The sequence below is a fragment of the Lygodium microphyllum genome, chromosome 19 (assembly GCF_053477565.2).
Source record: "Lygodium microphyllum isolate KBCC chromosome 19, Lygodium_microphyllum_v1.1.10, whole genome shotgun sequence".
Lineage (NCBI taxonomy): Eukaryota > Viridiplantae > Streptophyta > Polypodiopsida > Schizaeales > Lygodiaceae > Lygodium > Lygodium microphyllum.
Genome location: NC_141153.1, coordinates 40,050,672 through 40,064,740, shown reverse-complemented (window position 1 = coordinate 40,064,740; position 14,069 = coordinate 40,050,672). Strand labels below are relative to the sequence as shown.

Sequence of the window (14,069 nt, the reverse complement as noted above, 5' to 3'; positions counted from 1 at the left end):
AATTGTTTAATTTGATATATTCTCTACTATTAAATTGGTTCATTGCTTAATTATTTCAATGCAAAGGTTTGCCTATCCAAGATTGAAGCAGTTTTGTTTCAACCAAGATAAGTTTCATGCTAAGAACGGAATGAGCCTGCAAGGCAAGACACACCAATATATGAGTGTAAATGATCTCCCACAGGTGGAGCTATCAAACTCCAATCATTGAAAAAAAAAAGATTAGGGCTCAAAACCATACTTGCATGTGTTGCATCTACAATATATTGATGAATGCAAGTTGTTTCAAAGAGTACATCAAGCACCCTTATTCAAAAATGCTCCCACCCATAAGTTTTCCACATTCTTTGCATATGAGACGTGTTGAGCTGCCAAGGAAGACACAACTCATAAGATTGCATTGGCATTTGAAGAGCAAATTGGATCTACTGTAATTGCATCTATGCTTGATGGAGAGGTGGGCAACATCCCAAAACCTATGAACAATTCAGAAGGTAGGAAGACTAACTCAAATCAACCTCAAACACGATTAACACAAGATGAAGCAGCTCCAACAATTGAGATCATGGCACAACATATAGATGTTCTAGAGTACACGGTTAGCATAGGGGATGAAAATTTGACCCTTGAATCTCGTGTTCTTGCATGACTTGCTCAAGATATCTAAGTGGTGCAAAAATTTGGTTGTGATGGTGAGTGGGTTCGCATTAATTCTTGATTTCATTTCAAGATGCACTGAATTTTAAGCAAATATGCATGATTCTCCATTTCTAGGAACAGATGGACTGACTAAGAAGGAAAAAGGCTAAAACCTTGGATTATAATTTGAATTTGGCACTAGTCTTTCAATGCTCCCTCTCAAACTGAATGGACCTGACCAAGTGTAATGTTGATCACATGTGGCCACAAGCAAGGATGTAGTAGACAATCCTCACCATTGACATTTTTGTAATGGTACTTCATTACTCGATATGAGCTAGTAGACATACAATTCGCCCATGCATCCTCTAGATCCTTGGTAGCATCGGACTTGGGCTTCGAGCATTTCAAGATGCAGAAGACTACCCCTTCCCCTTCTTTGCTACAAAAGTGTGTCACTGAGTGCATCATGGTGACCTGCATACATTGGTACAGAATCATCATTATCATCACTTAGTTCATCACTTTCAATACCAACTTCTAAAGCTTTAACAGTGCATTGCTTCCATTACTCTACATAAGCAATCTTTGAGCACTTCGCAATCATTTGCACCTAAAATAACATCCATCTGTGTGTGAATATCCATTCACACAATTCCAAGATCTTTCATCTGTCAAATACTTCTTATTTCACTGCTATTGCCTTGGCACATCATCCTCCCTGATTTACACCAGCATGTCATTTTGTATCATGAAAACACCTTATAAGCACAACATGCATTGCACAATTCATAACCAAACTGTTTACATAACAAAGTGTTGTTGATAATCTCTTTGACCACGAAGAAAAAATGTCATTTTGCTTTGAACTGAGCAACATAACCATCTGACAAAATCCAATCCCTTTTCAAGTAGCTAAGACCTTGATTACCCACCCAGGCTGACTGCCTGCCTGCCCCTACAGAAGCTGATCCTCTAAGAGCACCCTTCTTTTTGGACTTGCCCTTTCATTTGCAAGAGGTATTCCTCTTACAATAATGTTTGATCAATGACCACACTTTCCATGGAAGTCACAACAAGACGTCTTCTTCTTTGATGTAGAACCAACAACCAAACCTGAGAGAGTGTCACCACTCCCAAGACAAGAAAGCTGCCTATGTGCCTAAAGAACATACTCCTCTTGAGAAGAATAGAAGTCAAGACTCAAGGCATTGAAGGAGAGTGACTTTGGCGGAGCTGATCATGGATAACCTTCATGCCCATGAGGAAATACTGCATGCTCTCAACCCAGGTGTAGCTAAGGGAATAAAGCTAACCTTGAAGATGAACAACTCATCGTCCAAAACAACCTCAGCCATCTCTTAAGTAGAGGTATAACAGGACAGATCTCGAGCACCACTGAATGGACTAAGGCAGACAACCACTTTGTGTCTTGCTGCTCCCTCTTTGGAAAGCACTCAACATAAAGATCAGTTCGGTCAAGATTAACTTCTTGCAGACCTCCATGGAAAGACATTGTAAAAGGAACAATGTTAATCCAAAGACCTTCACAATGTCTTTCAGAATCAATTTGGCCCAAGACCAGAGAGTCAGCTGCACAAAAGTGTAATCCAAGCAAACAAAACCCAAATGCATGCAGACAGTCCTCAAGGACACGAAAGAGTCATGAAAGTAGTACTAAGTTGATTAAGGTATCCGGTATCCTTAAATTGTTTAGTTACTCACTGTACAGTTTTAATAGCAATGTTGCCTCTTTGACCTGAGCTCGATGAAGGAAAAATTTCTATTAACTCATGGGATGTTACTTCCTTATCTTTTTTTGGTATATGTGCAAATATCAGATCCAAGTCAGGCACATGCCCTTCGGTCCTTACATGTGGCCTCAAGCTTTCCAACATTGAAAGCATGTACTTGTTGGGCTTGTCACCTACAATAAATTCATTGAACTTTTGGTTTGCTTCGAATGATGCACCTGCAAGTTTTTTGTTTGCTTTTGCGAGCATCCTTATCTCCTCTAATCTTTTGGCATCATTCCATTTACCCGCACTAGCATAGGTATCTGCCATGAGCAGGTAAACAGCAGCATCGTCTTGATTCATTTGAACAAGTTGCTGAAAGTAACTAAGGCCTAATTCAACTTCCCCATATCTTTTACAAGCAGTAAGCACAGATCTCAGCATTCCAGCAGAGGGAGGGCAGTTCATCCCTTCAAGAAATTTTACTGCCCCATAGACATGTCCAGCTCGTGCAAGAAGGTCCACCATACAGGTATAGTGATCTAGAGTGGGTTCTATGTTATAGTGCTTTGTCATCAATGTGTAATACTTTTGACCTTCATCAAGCAAGCTAGAATGACTGCATGCAGCCAGAAGGCATGAGAATGTGATAGCATTAGGCTTCACACCCTGCTCTTGCATTTTCTCAAAAACTTGTACAGCCATCTCTCCATTGTGATTTTCCCCATAGCCACCTATCATTGCACTCCATGATGCAACAGTTTTATCAGGCAGCCTGTCAAAAACTTCGCGTCCATCTGCAAGTAACCCACACTTGCCATACATGTCTACTAGAGTGCTGGCCACCAATGATTCCCCATCCCATCCCCTTTTTGTTATCTCAGCATGTATTTCCTGGCCTGCTTCCAAAACACCTATTATGCCACAAGCTTTCAAGCAGCATGCAAGTGTGACAGCAACTGGGGACACTTCATCCTGCTGCATTTTTTTGAAACAATTCAAGGCTTCGTCACCACATCCATTTTCAGCATATCCTGCTATAAGTGCCGTCCAAGTAATTACATTTCGAACTGGTAACTTGTTAAACATTTTCTGTGCTTCTGCAAGCAAGCCACATTTTGCATACATGTCAACCATTGTGCAGCCAACAAAAAGATCCCTTTCCAAGCCCTTCTCAGCAATCTCACCACATAATTGCAGACCTCTTTCAGCGTCGCCGATAATTCCACAAGCTTTCAAGCTGCAAACAAATGTGAGATCATCCGCAGGGATGCCATTGAGTTGCATGTCTTTGAAACAGCTAAGTGCATCCTCACCCAACCCCTGCTCAGTATATCCAGAGATCAGTGCAGTCCATGACACAGCATCTCGGTCTGACATCTGGGCAAACACATCCCGTGCTTCTGTGAGCAAACCACATTTAGCATACATGCCCACCAAGGTGTTACTGACTGTGATCTGGTGTTCCCATCCAGTGATAACAATGTCAGTATGGATTTGTGAGCCACGCTCGACGCATTCAAGCGAGGTGCAGATCTGGAGGAGGCGGACATAAGTGTAACTGTTGGGCTGGATATGATCCTTTTGCATTCTATGGTAAAGTTGGAAGGCATGTTCGTGATCGCCATGTACGGAGTAGCCGAAGATGAGCGAGGTCCAGGAATATTCATTGTGGGTAGGCAATCTGTCAAAGACCTGTTGGGCCTCTGACAAGCATCCACAGTCTACCAGCACAGGGACAAGAAAGTTGCCAAGCAATGTGTGTGTGTCTAAGTGTCGCTGTCTGATGTATGCCAGCCACTGCCTGGCAAGCCCTGAATCCTTCTTCTGTCTGCAAGTCCGTAGAAGGCTAATCAGATTTTCGATGGCAGAGTGATCGCCCATGCCCTTTCCGGCATGGAGTGGCTTCACAGGGAGCAACACAATTGTCTCATTTTACTTCAGCATGTGACCTGAAGCGTGAGGGTGCAGGATCTGCATCCTTCGGAAGAACTGTTCCTTTCGTGAGGGCCATAAACATTCGTCAAGATGCTTAATTGTGCATGTGAAGGCGCTGGTCCACTTTCAAGGTCAAACCAGTACACCTTGCTCTACTCATATGAGGTGCTGCAGTACTCATAGTTCACTTTGCATACATTCAAAATGAGGTGCCATTATGCTACTGGAACTCCATGAACAGTAGAGACACACGATCTGTAAAGTCAAGTTCCTGTCATGTGGCCATCCACCACCTGCATGCTCCCAAGGAGTCTCACCCGAAGTTACTGCCATCTGGCTATCCACCCCCTGCATGCTCCCAAGAAAATCATCTCATCCGGCTCGTCTTCGGCCTCCTCAGATCCCGATTCTGTATAATGAGCACACAAATTTTTGCAGGAGACCTTGTAATGTCTTCTCCACTCTCTGCAATCAACACAGTGCGAAAACGGCGGTGAATAGAGCAGCGGTCTACTTTCCTTCCTCTTCTCTGATTCATTGTGGTGAGAGAACACAATCCCTCACGACTAGTGGTGCCATTGGAGAAATATCAGCCAAGACTATTCGATCGCCGGAAGAGGCCACACGGCTGATCCCCACGCACCACCTTCTTCACCTGAGCAACGCTGTCCACCGAGGAGTCAACAAGGACCTGATGGACACAGGAAGAAACCAACTAGGAGGCATCGGCCTTGTGATGCCTCCTGCATCAACCCCCGTCCGAAGAAAACAAAGCCTGGAGAAGTAAGGAGGCAGCAAAACTTAATCACCATGTGAGACTACTAAAAATCGAGGTTTAATGTAAAATGAATTGTATAATTTCAAAAAATTAAACGTTTAGAGAAAAAGATTTAAAACTTCATACTCTATACTATTTTATTATTTGAGTTGCAGGTTTGGGAGGCACCCAAGCAACAAAGAGCTCTCGAACCTACAACTCCCAAACCGAAGCAAATTTGAATTGGTAATGGGAAAGGTGGAAATATGAGAGTGGTGGGTGGTTAAAATGAAGCTCATAATTGCACATGATTGCTCTCTCTTGGCGGACTCTCTCTCTCTCTCTCTCTCTCTCTCTCTCTCTCAGCAGGGGAGCAACAACAGCAATGGCAAGGGAGCAACAGCACATTAGACTCTCTCTCTCTCTCTCTCTCTCTCTCTCTCTCTCTGTGGCCACCTATGGACCAAGCCGCCAAGAGCCGTTGTACAGGAGCCACAGTCCAATCTAGGGGTCGCCACATAGGGAGGACCGCCACACAAAATGCTTCGGTTGGGGCCGTCGCCACCTAGGGTGCCCAAGAGCCCATGAGCCACCACCGTTGTGTTGGGAGCAGCCGCCATTGTGTTGGGCCACAGTCCTATCCTACCACGAGCAACCGTCGTTGTGCCAGCGTTGGTTGAGCCGCCACTCCAAGAGAACTGTGCAGTAGAGAGAGAGAGAGAGAGAGAGAGAGAGAGAGAGAGAGAGACCGTTGTTGTGCGCTGCCGCCCCAAGAGAACTGCACAGTAGAGAGAGAGAGAGACTTAGGAGAGTCACCATCTAGGAGAGCCATTGTCAAACGGTGCTGCTTGAGAGAGAGAGAGAGTGTGTGTGTGTGTGTGTGTGTGCGTGTGTGTGTGTGTGTGTGTGTGTGTGATGTTTGTGTGTGAGCGAGTGGGAGAGAGGGAGTATGTGAGAGAGAGGGGGTGGTGAAAGGTTGGAGAGTCTGTGTGTGCGTGTGTGAGGTGGAGAGAGAAGGGGAGATTGGTGAGAGAGGGAGGGTGAGAGATGGAGAAAGAAAGAAAGAAAGTTATATTAATGTCTACAAAAGGCCAAGTTGACCTATGAGACCAAAAAGTTACATACAAAATGCTTGGGAAGTTTTCCAAGTCCTAGTAAAGCTACTATCTAGTGTTATGATGAACTAGGTGAGTAGGTACAAAATGGTATACATACTCGATACAATCTAGATGCACTTCAAGTGCAATGTGGAACTACTCATGGAGCATGGTCATCTTAAGATGTTCCACATGGGCCTGTCTAGCATGAAGAGACTTGAAGCGGTGGGGTATGGCTCCTCGGTGGCACTGTAGTATCCACTGTAACTATAGGTGATGTCTCCTGCAGGGGCGTGGGTTTGCTGGGTGTGGGCGGAGAGAGAGAGTGTGTGTGAGTGTGTGTGTGTGTGTGTGGGAGAGAGGGGGGGTTGGTGAGACAGGTGGAGAGAGTGTGTGAAGTGAGAGAGGGGGAGGTTGGTGAGAGAGGTGGAGAGAGTGTGTGAGGTGAGAGAGTGGGTGTGTGTGTGTGTGTGTGTGTGTGTGTAAGAGAGAGGGAGTGGTGACAACTTGGAGAGTGAGAGGGAGAGAGGTTGGTTAGAGAGAGAGGGGGTAGGTTAGTTGGAGGGAGAAAGAGAGGTTAGTGAGAGTGTGTGTATATGTGTGAGGTGGAGAGAGAGGGGGGAGGTTGGTGGAAGAGAGAGTGTATGTATGTGTGTATGTGTGAGATGGTGAGAGGGAGAGGGAGAGAGGTTGGTTAGAGAGAGAGGGAGGGGGTAGGTTAGTTGGAGAGAGAGAGAGAGAGAGAGAGAGAGAGAGGGTTAGTGAGAGTGTGTGTGTGTGTGCATGAGGTGGAGAGAGATAGGTGGTGAGAGGTTGGCTGGAGGGGAAGAGAGGGTAGGTTGGAGAGAGAGAGAGAGAGAGGGAGAGGGGTTAGTTAGAAAAGGAGAGGGAGAGTGGGTAAGGTTTGTTATTGTTTATTTATTAATCTTTGGTGTTTTGGTTGTGTGTTTGTAGGCAAACGAGTTTTGCTTGTGAGAGAATTGATCTTTTGGGCAATTTTTGACAACTATTATCTAGGTTAGTGATCTCTCTCTCTCTCTCTCTCTCTCTCTCTCTCTCTCTCTCTATGTGTGTGTGTGTTATCCAGCTATTATCCAAGTTTTGTTCTATTTGTTGTCAGTTTGGTGAGAGAGAGAGTGTGTGTCTTGTTTATGTAAGTATTGTTTGGTTTTGTTTGTAGGCTAGTTACTTTTATTGGTAGGTTAGTTATCTCATGTTGGTTAGGTTAGTTGGTTGGTTAGAGAGAGAGAGAGAGAGAGAGAGATAATGTTAGTTATGTTAGTTAGTTAAGTAGGGGGAGAGAGAGAGATGGAGAGAGATAGTAGGTTAGTCCTTCTTGTTCTTCTCCCTCCCTCTCTTCTTCTTCTTTCTCTCTCTCTCTCTTTCTCCTTCTCCTTTTTCTTCTTCCCCTCTCTTATTTTTCTTCTTCTTCTTCTTCTTCTCTCACCTCTCTTGTCTCTCTCTCTCTCTCCTTGCCTCTCTCTCTTCTTCTTCTCTCTCTCTCTCTCTCTCTCTCTCTCTCTCTCTCTCTTCTTCTCTCTCTCTCTCTTCTCCTTCTTCTTCTTCTTCTCTCTCTCTCTCTCTCTCTCTCTCTCTCTCTCTCTCTCTCTCTCTCTCTCTCTCTCTCTCTCTCTCTCTCTCTCTCTCTCTCTCTCTCCTTCTATGTCTCTCTCTATCTTCTTCTTATTCTCTCTTATGAATTTTTTGGGTGATGGGAAAGGTGGAAATGCACAAGTGACGGGTGGTGAAAATGAGGCTCATGATTGCACATGATTGCTCTCTCTTAATGGATTCTTTCCTCATCTCTCTCTCTCTCTCTCTCTCTCTCTCTCTCTCTCTCTCTCTCTCTCTTTGCGAGGCCACTTGTGAGGCCACAAAGCCGTTGTACATGGGCCACAATCCAAGCGCCCAGTCTAGTCCAAGATCCACCACATGGAATGCTTTGGTTGGGGTTGCTGCCCAAGGCGCCTAGGAGCCACCGCCATTGTGCCAAGAGTGGCCATCGTTGTGTCGATGAGTTGTAGCCATCTTTCCAAGAGCACCACTGTTGTGCTGGGCTAGGAGCATAGTCCCCGTCCTATTGGGAGCGTCGCCGTTTTGCTAAGCGCTGCAGTCCATCTTGCCAGGAGCAACCATCGTTGTGCCAGGTCACCACTGAGGAGAACACACACACACACACACACACATGCCTAAGAGAGCCACCATTGAGCCATGCCACCCAAGAGAGGGAGACACACAGAGAGAGAGAGAGAGAGAGAGAGAGAGAGAGAGAGAGTGTGTGTGTGTGTGTGTGTGTGTATGCATGTGTGTGTGAGAGAGAGCGAGTGGGAGAAAGGGAGAGAGAGAGAGAGTTGGAGAGAGAGTGTGTGTGTGTGTGCGTGCATGTATGCATGTGTTAGAGAGTGAGTGGGAGAGAGGAAGTGTGTGTGAGAGGCGGTGAGAGGTTAGAGAGAGAGGGGTTAGTGAGAGAGAGTGTGTGAGGTGGAGAGAGGTTAGAGAGAGAGGGGTTAGTGAGAGAGTGTGTGTGAGGTGGAGAGAGAGTGAGTGAGACAAGAGACCGGGTGAGAGAGAGAGAGAGGGTGGTGAGAGCTTGGAGAGAGGGGGATGGTGAGAGCTTGGAGAGGGAGAGAGGTTGGTTACACAAAGAGAGAGAGAGAGGGTAGGTTAGTTGGAGGGAGAGAGAGAATGTTAGTGAGAGTGTGTGTGAGGTGAAGAGAGAGGGGGGAGGTTGGTGGAACAAAGAGAGTGTGTGTGTGAGGTGGTGAGAGGTTAGAGAGGGAGAGGGAAAGAGGTTGGTTAGAGAGAGAGAGAGGGATTAGTTAGGTAGGGAGAGGGAGAGTGAATGAGGTTTGTTATTATTTATTTGTATCGATTTATTTGTATCGATTTATTTGTTAATCTTTAGTATTTTGGTTGTGCATTTGTAGGGAGATGGGTTTTGCTTGCGAGAGGATTGATCTTTTGGGTAGTTTTTGGCAACTATTATCCAGGTTGGTGATCTCTCTCTCTCTCTCTCTCTCTTATCCAGCTATTATCCAAGTTTTGTTCTATTTTTTGGTTTATTTGTTGTTGGTTTGGTGAGAGTGAGAGAGAGAGAGAGAGTTTTGTTTATGTAAGTGTCAATTGGTTTTGTTGGTAGGTTAGTTGCTTTCATTGGTAGATTACTTATCTTATATCGGTTACATTAGTTGGTTGGTTAGAGAGAGAGAGAGAGGGGGGGAGGGGAGGGAGAGGGAGAGAATGTTAGTTAGTTAGTTAAGTAGGGGGGAGAGAGAGATGGAGAGAGATAGTAGGTTAGTTATTTAGTTATTCTTCTCTCTCTCTCTCCTTTTTCTTCTTCGTCTTCTCTCTCTCTCTTTTCTTCTTCTTCTTCCTCTCTCTTTCTCTCTCTCTCTCTCTCTCCTTTTTCTTTTTCAAATGTATGGCATAAGATGTAGACAAAGAGGAAGCATGGGCATACATGTGGTCAGATGTATTTTGTGGCACCTACTTGTGATGAGCTTTACTATTTGTTGATGCTTTTAACAGGGTGTCAGGGGTGTACTTCTTTTGAAAATCTGCGTACTATTGATAATGTGATCTATAATACTTTTAGGGATGCTTACATTGCAAGGGGCATGTTGGAGAGTGATGATAAGTATGCTAAGGCTTGGGCTACCTCCATGCAAACCGATGCTTAACTTTGTACTTTGTTTGTTGCAATTTTAGTCTCTTGTGAGTCAGCTTAGCTTGGCTAGTCATGGGAAAGATTTTTGGTGCCAATGATAGAGGATATCCTGCATAGATTGCAACTATAACACATGCACATCTCTCCTAGTATTCTACAATATGAGGCATCTAACATGGCTTTGTTACATCTCCAAGAACTTTTATGCCATACAGGGCGAAGACTCTGATTTTGATGGGTTGCCAAAGCCTCATCAGCCAAACTCTTAATTGCATGCTAACTTCCTTTTGCAGGATGAGTATGCATAGGAATACATGAGGATATTGTTAATGCTGCATTGTGTTACTTTGACTTGTGGCATTATGTGAGGGTGTTAATGCTATATGGGAATATGCGAGTATCAATGCAGCTAGAAATGTGGTGAACAATGGGTTCATTTGTTGGATTCAAGGGATAAGAGATGGGGTGGGCATTACCGAAGATTGTGATAAGTTGTGTGTTCCATCAGGCATAGTGTTAAATGGACACTCTATCAAATCCTTGATCAGTAGTGTCTACAGTGATGTGTCAAGTATGGGTGACTATACAACGTATTTCAATGTGAGCTATACTTGCATCACGGAATACAAAGGCGGCTACTTTGAAAGAGCATGTATCACAGTTGATGCGAGGGGAGGTTAGTCAGTATTATAGTGCAAACTTGATTACAAAGACAAATGAGTCATTTTTTCTCCTCATTTATTGTTGCTAAAGGTAAATGCACATGTTATTCTTCTTAGAAACCTAAACCCAAGAAGGGGTTTATATAATTGTACATGACTTATTTGTAAGGTCTTCAATAGAAAGGTGATAAATGCTGAGATAATAACGGGGGAAAATGTGGATAAACATGTTTTTATTCCTAGGATTACTTTAATTTTCAATGTTGTGCAACTACCATTTACTATGAAACGGAGGCAGTTTCCCATCTGATTAGCATTTGCTATAACGATCAATAAGTTGCAAGGGCAGACTCTATCCATTGTTGGGCTTTATTTAAAGGCCCCAATATTTATGTATTGTCAATTCTATGTTACATTTTCAAGGGTGAGATCTTTGCATAATGTAAAAGTCCTATTGGGTGACAAGGATGTGGATATGACCACAAACATTGTGTACACGGATGTATTCCAAAAGGTCCAATAATATGCATTGCTATTGTTGATCATGTAGAGTCACTGATTTGGCACATGTGTGAATTGCTATTTATGTCATATTTGGTTAGCATGTACTCTTTTGGAAGTGGATTATTTTTCATGTTTCAGTATTTTTTTAACTTTTGTAGATGCCTATTCTAAAGTGGGGCTTATGACTATCAAAAGGAGCTACAATGCACGTTGCATACAATAATGAGAAATGATATCATAAGAAGGATGCTTGCAAGAGTTGTTGAGCGTTTACATGACAATGTCAACATAGACATTAAGCTCTCGGTTTTTATTGAAGTTGTACATTGTGGCTACACGCAGTGTTTTTAGATGCATATATACGAGGTTGACCACGAGAAGAAGTTTTGTCGCTCTCACACTAATAAGATACCGAGGCATTGGTTTGAGTATGGGTTCAAGGATTTGAGATGTTTTGTTACATTGCATCAATGTCTATCGATACCTATTGAATGGTTCACAAGTGTTTGGCTAGGTATTATTATTTTGAAAATGATATGGTATTTGTTAGTTGTTCCATGTACTATATTAAGATTTTGATCAGATGCAGGTGCTACAAAGAGAGGTAGGACTATCACATCCCCCGTGCGATTACCAGCAGAAACTGTGGAATCAACCCTTGCTTCACCTTTACATATTTTGCTTGAGAATGGTGATTTTGCTAATGATTCCTCGAAGAAGAGGAAGCTTTGTTTCTATTAGGCACCTTTGAAGCGATGCCTTTTTTGGTTGGCATTAGCCATTTACATGTGGGACTTAGAAACAATCCGGCATGTGTGGACAGAAGATATGGTGTCTTAAACTTGGCCTTCATGGCGGCTTGCTAATGAAAAGTAGGATAATGGCATCGGGCTCTGATTCACCTATGAATGCCTTGCTTGGAGATAAAAATGATTCGCACTTGGAGAAAGTCATATTGCGGTGCTTGGTCTTTATTTCAATTACGATCCATTTTTTAGTATAACATTACTATTTCTAAGTATCTGCAAAGCAACCAGGTATTTCTTGCCTTTGTATAAGGGTGAACATTTATAAGTACGGTGCATAGAAGAGATTGTTTGTATTTCTGGCATTTTATATTGCAAATTTTATAAATTGCTTTTAGTTTTAAGTTTGATGAGAGAGAGAGAGAGAGGGAAAGAGGGAGGGAGGGAGGGAGTCATTTCTAAATATTACACGAAGCAAGCATGTGTTTTCTTATAGTGATGTATAGGTGAGATTGCATGTATATCTCGCATTCTTTGTTGGAGATTTTATAGATTTTAGAGAGAGAGAGAGAGAGAGAGAGAGAGAGAGAGAGAGAGAGAGAGGGAATAAGGAGATGAGAGAGAATAGAATAAAACAAAGGGCGGTGGGAGAGAGGGAGAGAGAAATAAGATTTACAAAAAGAATTGGAGCAAGAGTGAGGGAGGGGAAAAATATCTAGACATAGGGAGTTCGGGGAGGGGGGCAAAGGGAGCGGGGCACAAAGAGAGGGAGAGATAGAGAAATGAGACAACTTGGAAATGGGGAGGGGAGAGAAAGAGGAGAAATGGATTATTGAGTGAAGCACACGGCAACTTCGCTTGCCGATTCGCAGCTATTGTGCAAAGCTACAGTGAAATGGTCTAGCGTTTTGTGCTCGCAAAGCTAGTTGAGATTAATTTTAATTACAGAAAAGATAAATCTATCTATCTGTTTACATTACATTATAATTGAATTGAATTGAAATCTATATTTGTATCTATATCTATACTACATACAATTGACCGATTTCAAGTGCCTTAAACCAGTCCTATGTGGCATGCATACAAGCTTTCCAAACCTCATTTTTTTCCCTTAGTTTACCTTTTTTTTTTTCAATTATTTTCAAGCTTTTCGTTTTTCATATTTTCTAAGAGTGGGCACACTCTATCCTCCTTCCGGCCCCAATACACTCCCCCAAAGCATGCCCCTCTCTCTCTCTCTCTCTCTCTCTCTCTCTGTCTCGATTGAGTGTATCCCTCTCAGACAAACTCTCTCACACTCCCTCACATTAAATCCACAATTCATCTCTCACAGTCTTTATACACGCATTCCTTAATCACCCCCCATGCAATTTCCTCCCTTCGAATCCTCTTGCTCCGCAAGCCATGGTGAACTCAAGGTGGAGGGCAATAATAACCAATAGTGCGAGACATTGCAATCCTCTGACACTGATCCACCATGAATATTTTGCGGAATCTTATTCGCTTCATCGCTTTCAAGGACTCGAGGCGGTTGGCTATGGCGCCATGGTTGGGTCTTTGTATGTGCGCACGCGGGCTTGAACGAGATGGGGATGCAGATTCTTCACCTTCATACTGACATCCGTGATTATGTGGGCCTCGTCGACAAGTGTGTGTGTGTGTGTCTCTCTCTCTCTCTCTCTGTGCACCCCTTCTCTTTTTTATTGTTTTTCTTCTTCTTCCTCCGTCTCAAGCAACCTGCCAACGCTTCGATATGCCCTCCATTCCTAAAGATCATGATGGCATTTTGTAAGCGCTAAAAAGGAGACTCTAAGGTCTTTTCTTTTTTCCTTTTGTTGTTGTAATGTCTTTTTAAAGTAATGTTAATTAGCTCAGGACAGGGTCCATGCTAAAATGGTCTCAAATGCACTACCACTGTTCTAGTGAAAATAGAGGCTATGTGCAACCTATATGACCTTCAAGGCACAGGGTCAAGTGATTTGCAAGAAAGACCAACAAATCTTTGATGTTGGTAAACCCACCCCTGAATTGCCCTGCAGCTTGCAACATGTTGATCCCAATCTCTATAATATTTACTACTGACAACTTGCCTTTTGTATTTTGTTATCTCTAGGTACACAATCCTAACTCAATTACCACATTCTAACATGCCATTTATTCTGTTGAGTTAGTTGCAATGGACCTTCTGTGTAGAGATGCAGGTTGAGAGAGAGAAGAGACAGAGACACAAGATTTGTGGTACTGAAGAGTACCTCAATACTGTTTTAGATAAATGTATGTACTATGTACATTTTTGCCCTTACGGGCGGACACAGGCAGCACT

General features: G+C 43.3%; 1 protein-coding gene across 1 annotated transcript; it reads right to left on the bottom strand.

Moving 5' to 3' along the window:
• Window positions 1-218: 218 nt before the first annotated feature.
• On the bottom strand, window positions 219-5,383 carry LOC148019777 (pentatricopeptide repeat-containing protein At1g06140, mitochondrial-like). Its single transcript, XM_087699941.1, has 2 exons — window positions 5,260-5,383; window positions 219-5,088 (listed from the first exon to the last, which is right to left on the bottom strand). The coding sequence occupies exon 2, from the start codon at window positions 4,257-4,259 to the stop codon at window positions 2,361-2,363; it is 1,899 nt and encodes a 632-aa protein (XP_087556067.1). The 5' UTR covers window positions 4,260-5,088; window positions 5,260-5,383; the 3' UTR covers window positions 219-2,360.
• Between the last annotated feature and the right edge of the window lie 8,686 nt (window positions 5,384-14,069).

Bases quoted from the DNA above. Each gene is read 5' to 3' on its own strand.
- LOC148019777 (XM_087699941.1), bottom strand. From the start codon at position 4,259: ATGGGCGATCACTCTGCCATCGAAAATCTGATTAGCCTTCTACGGACT.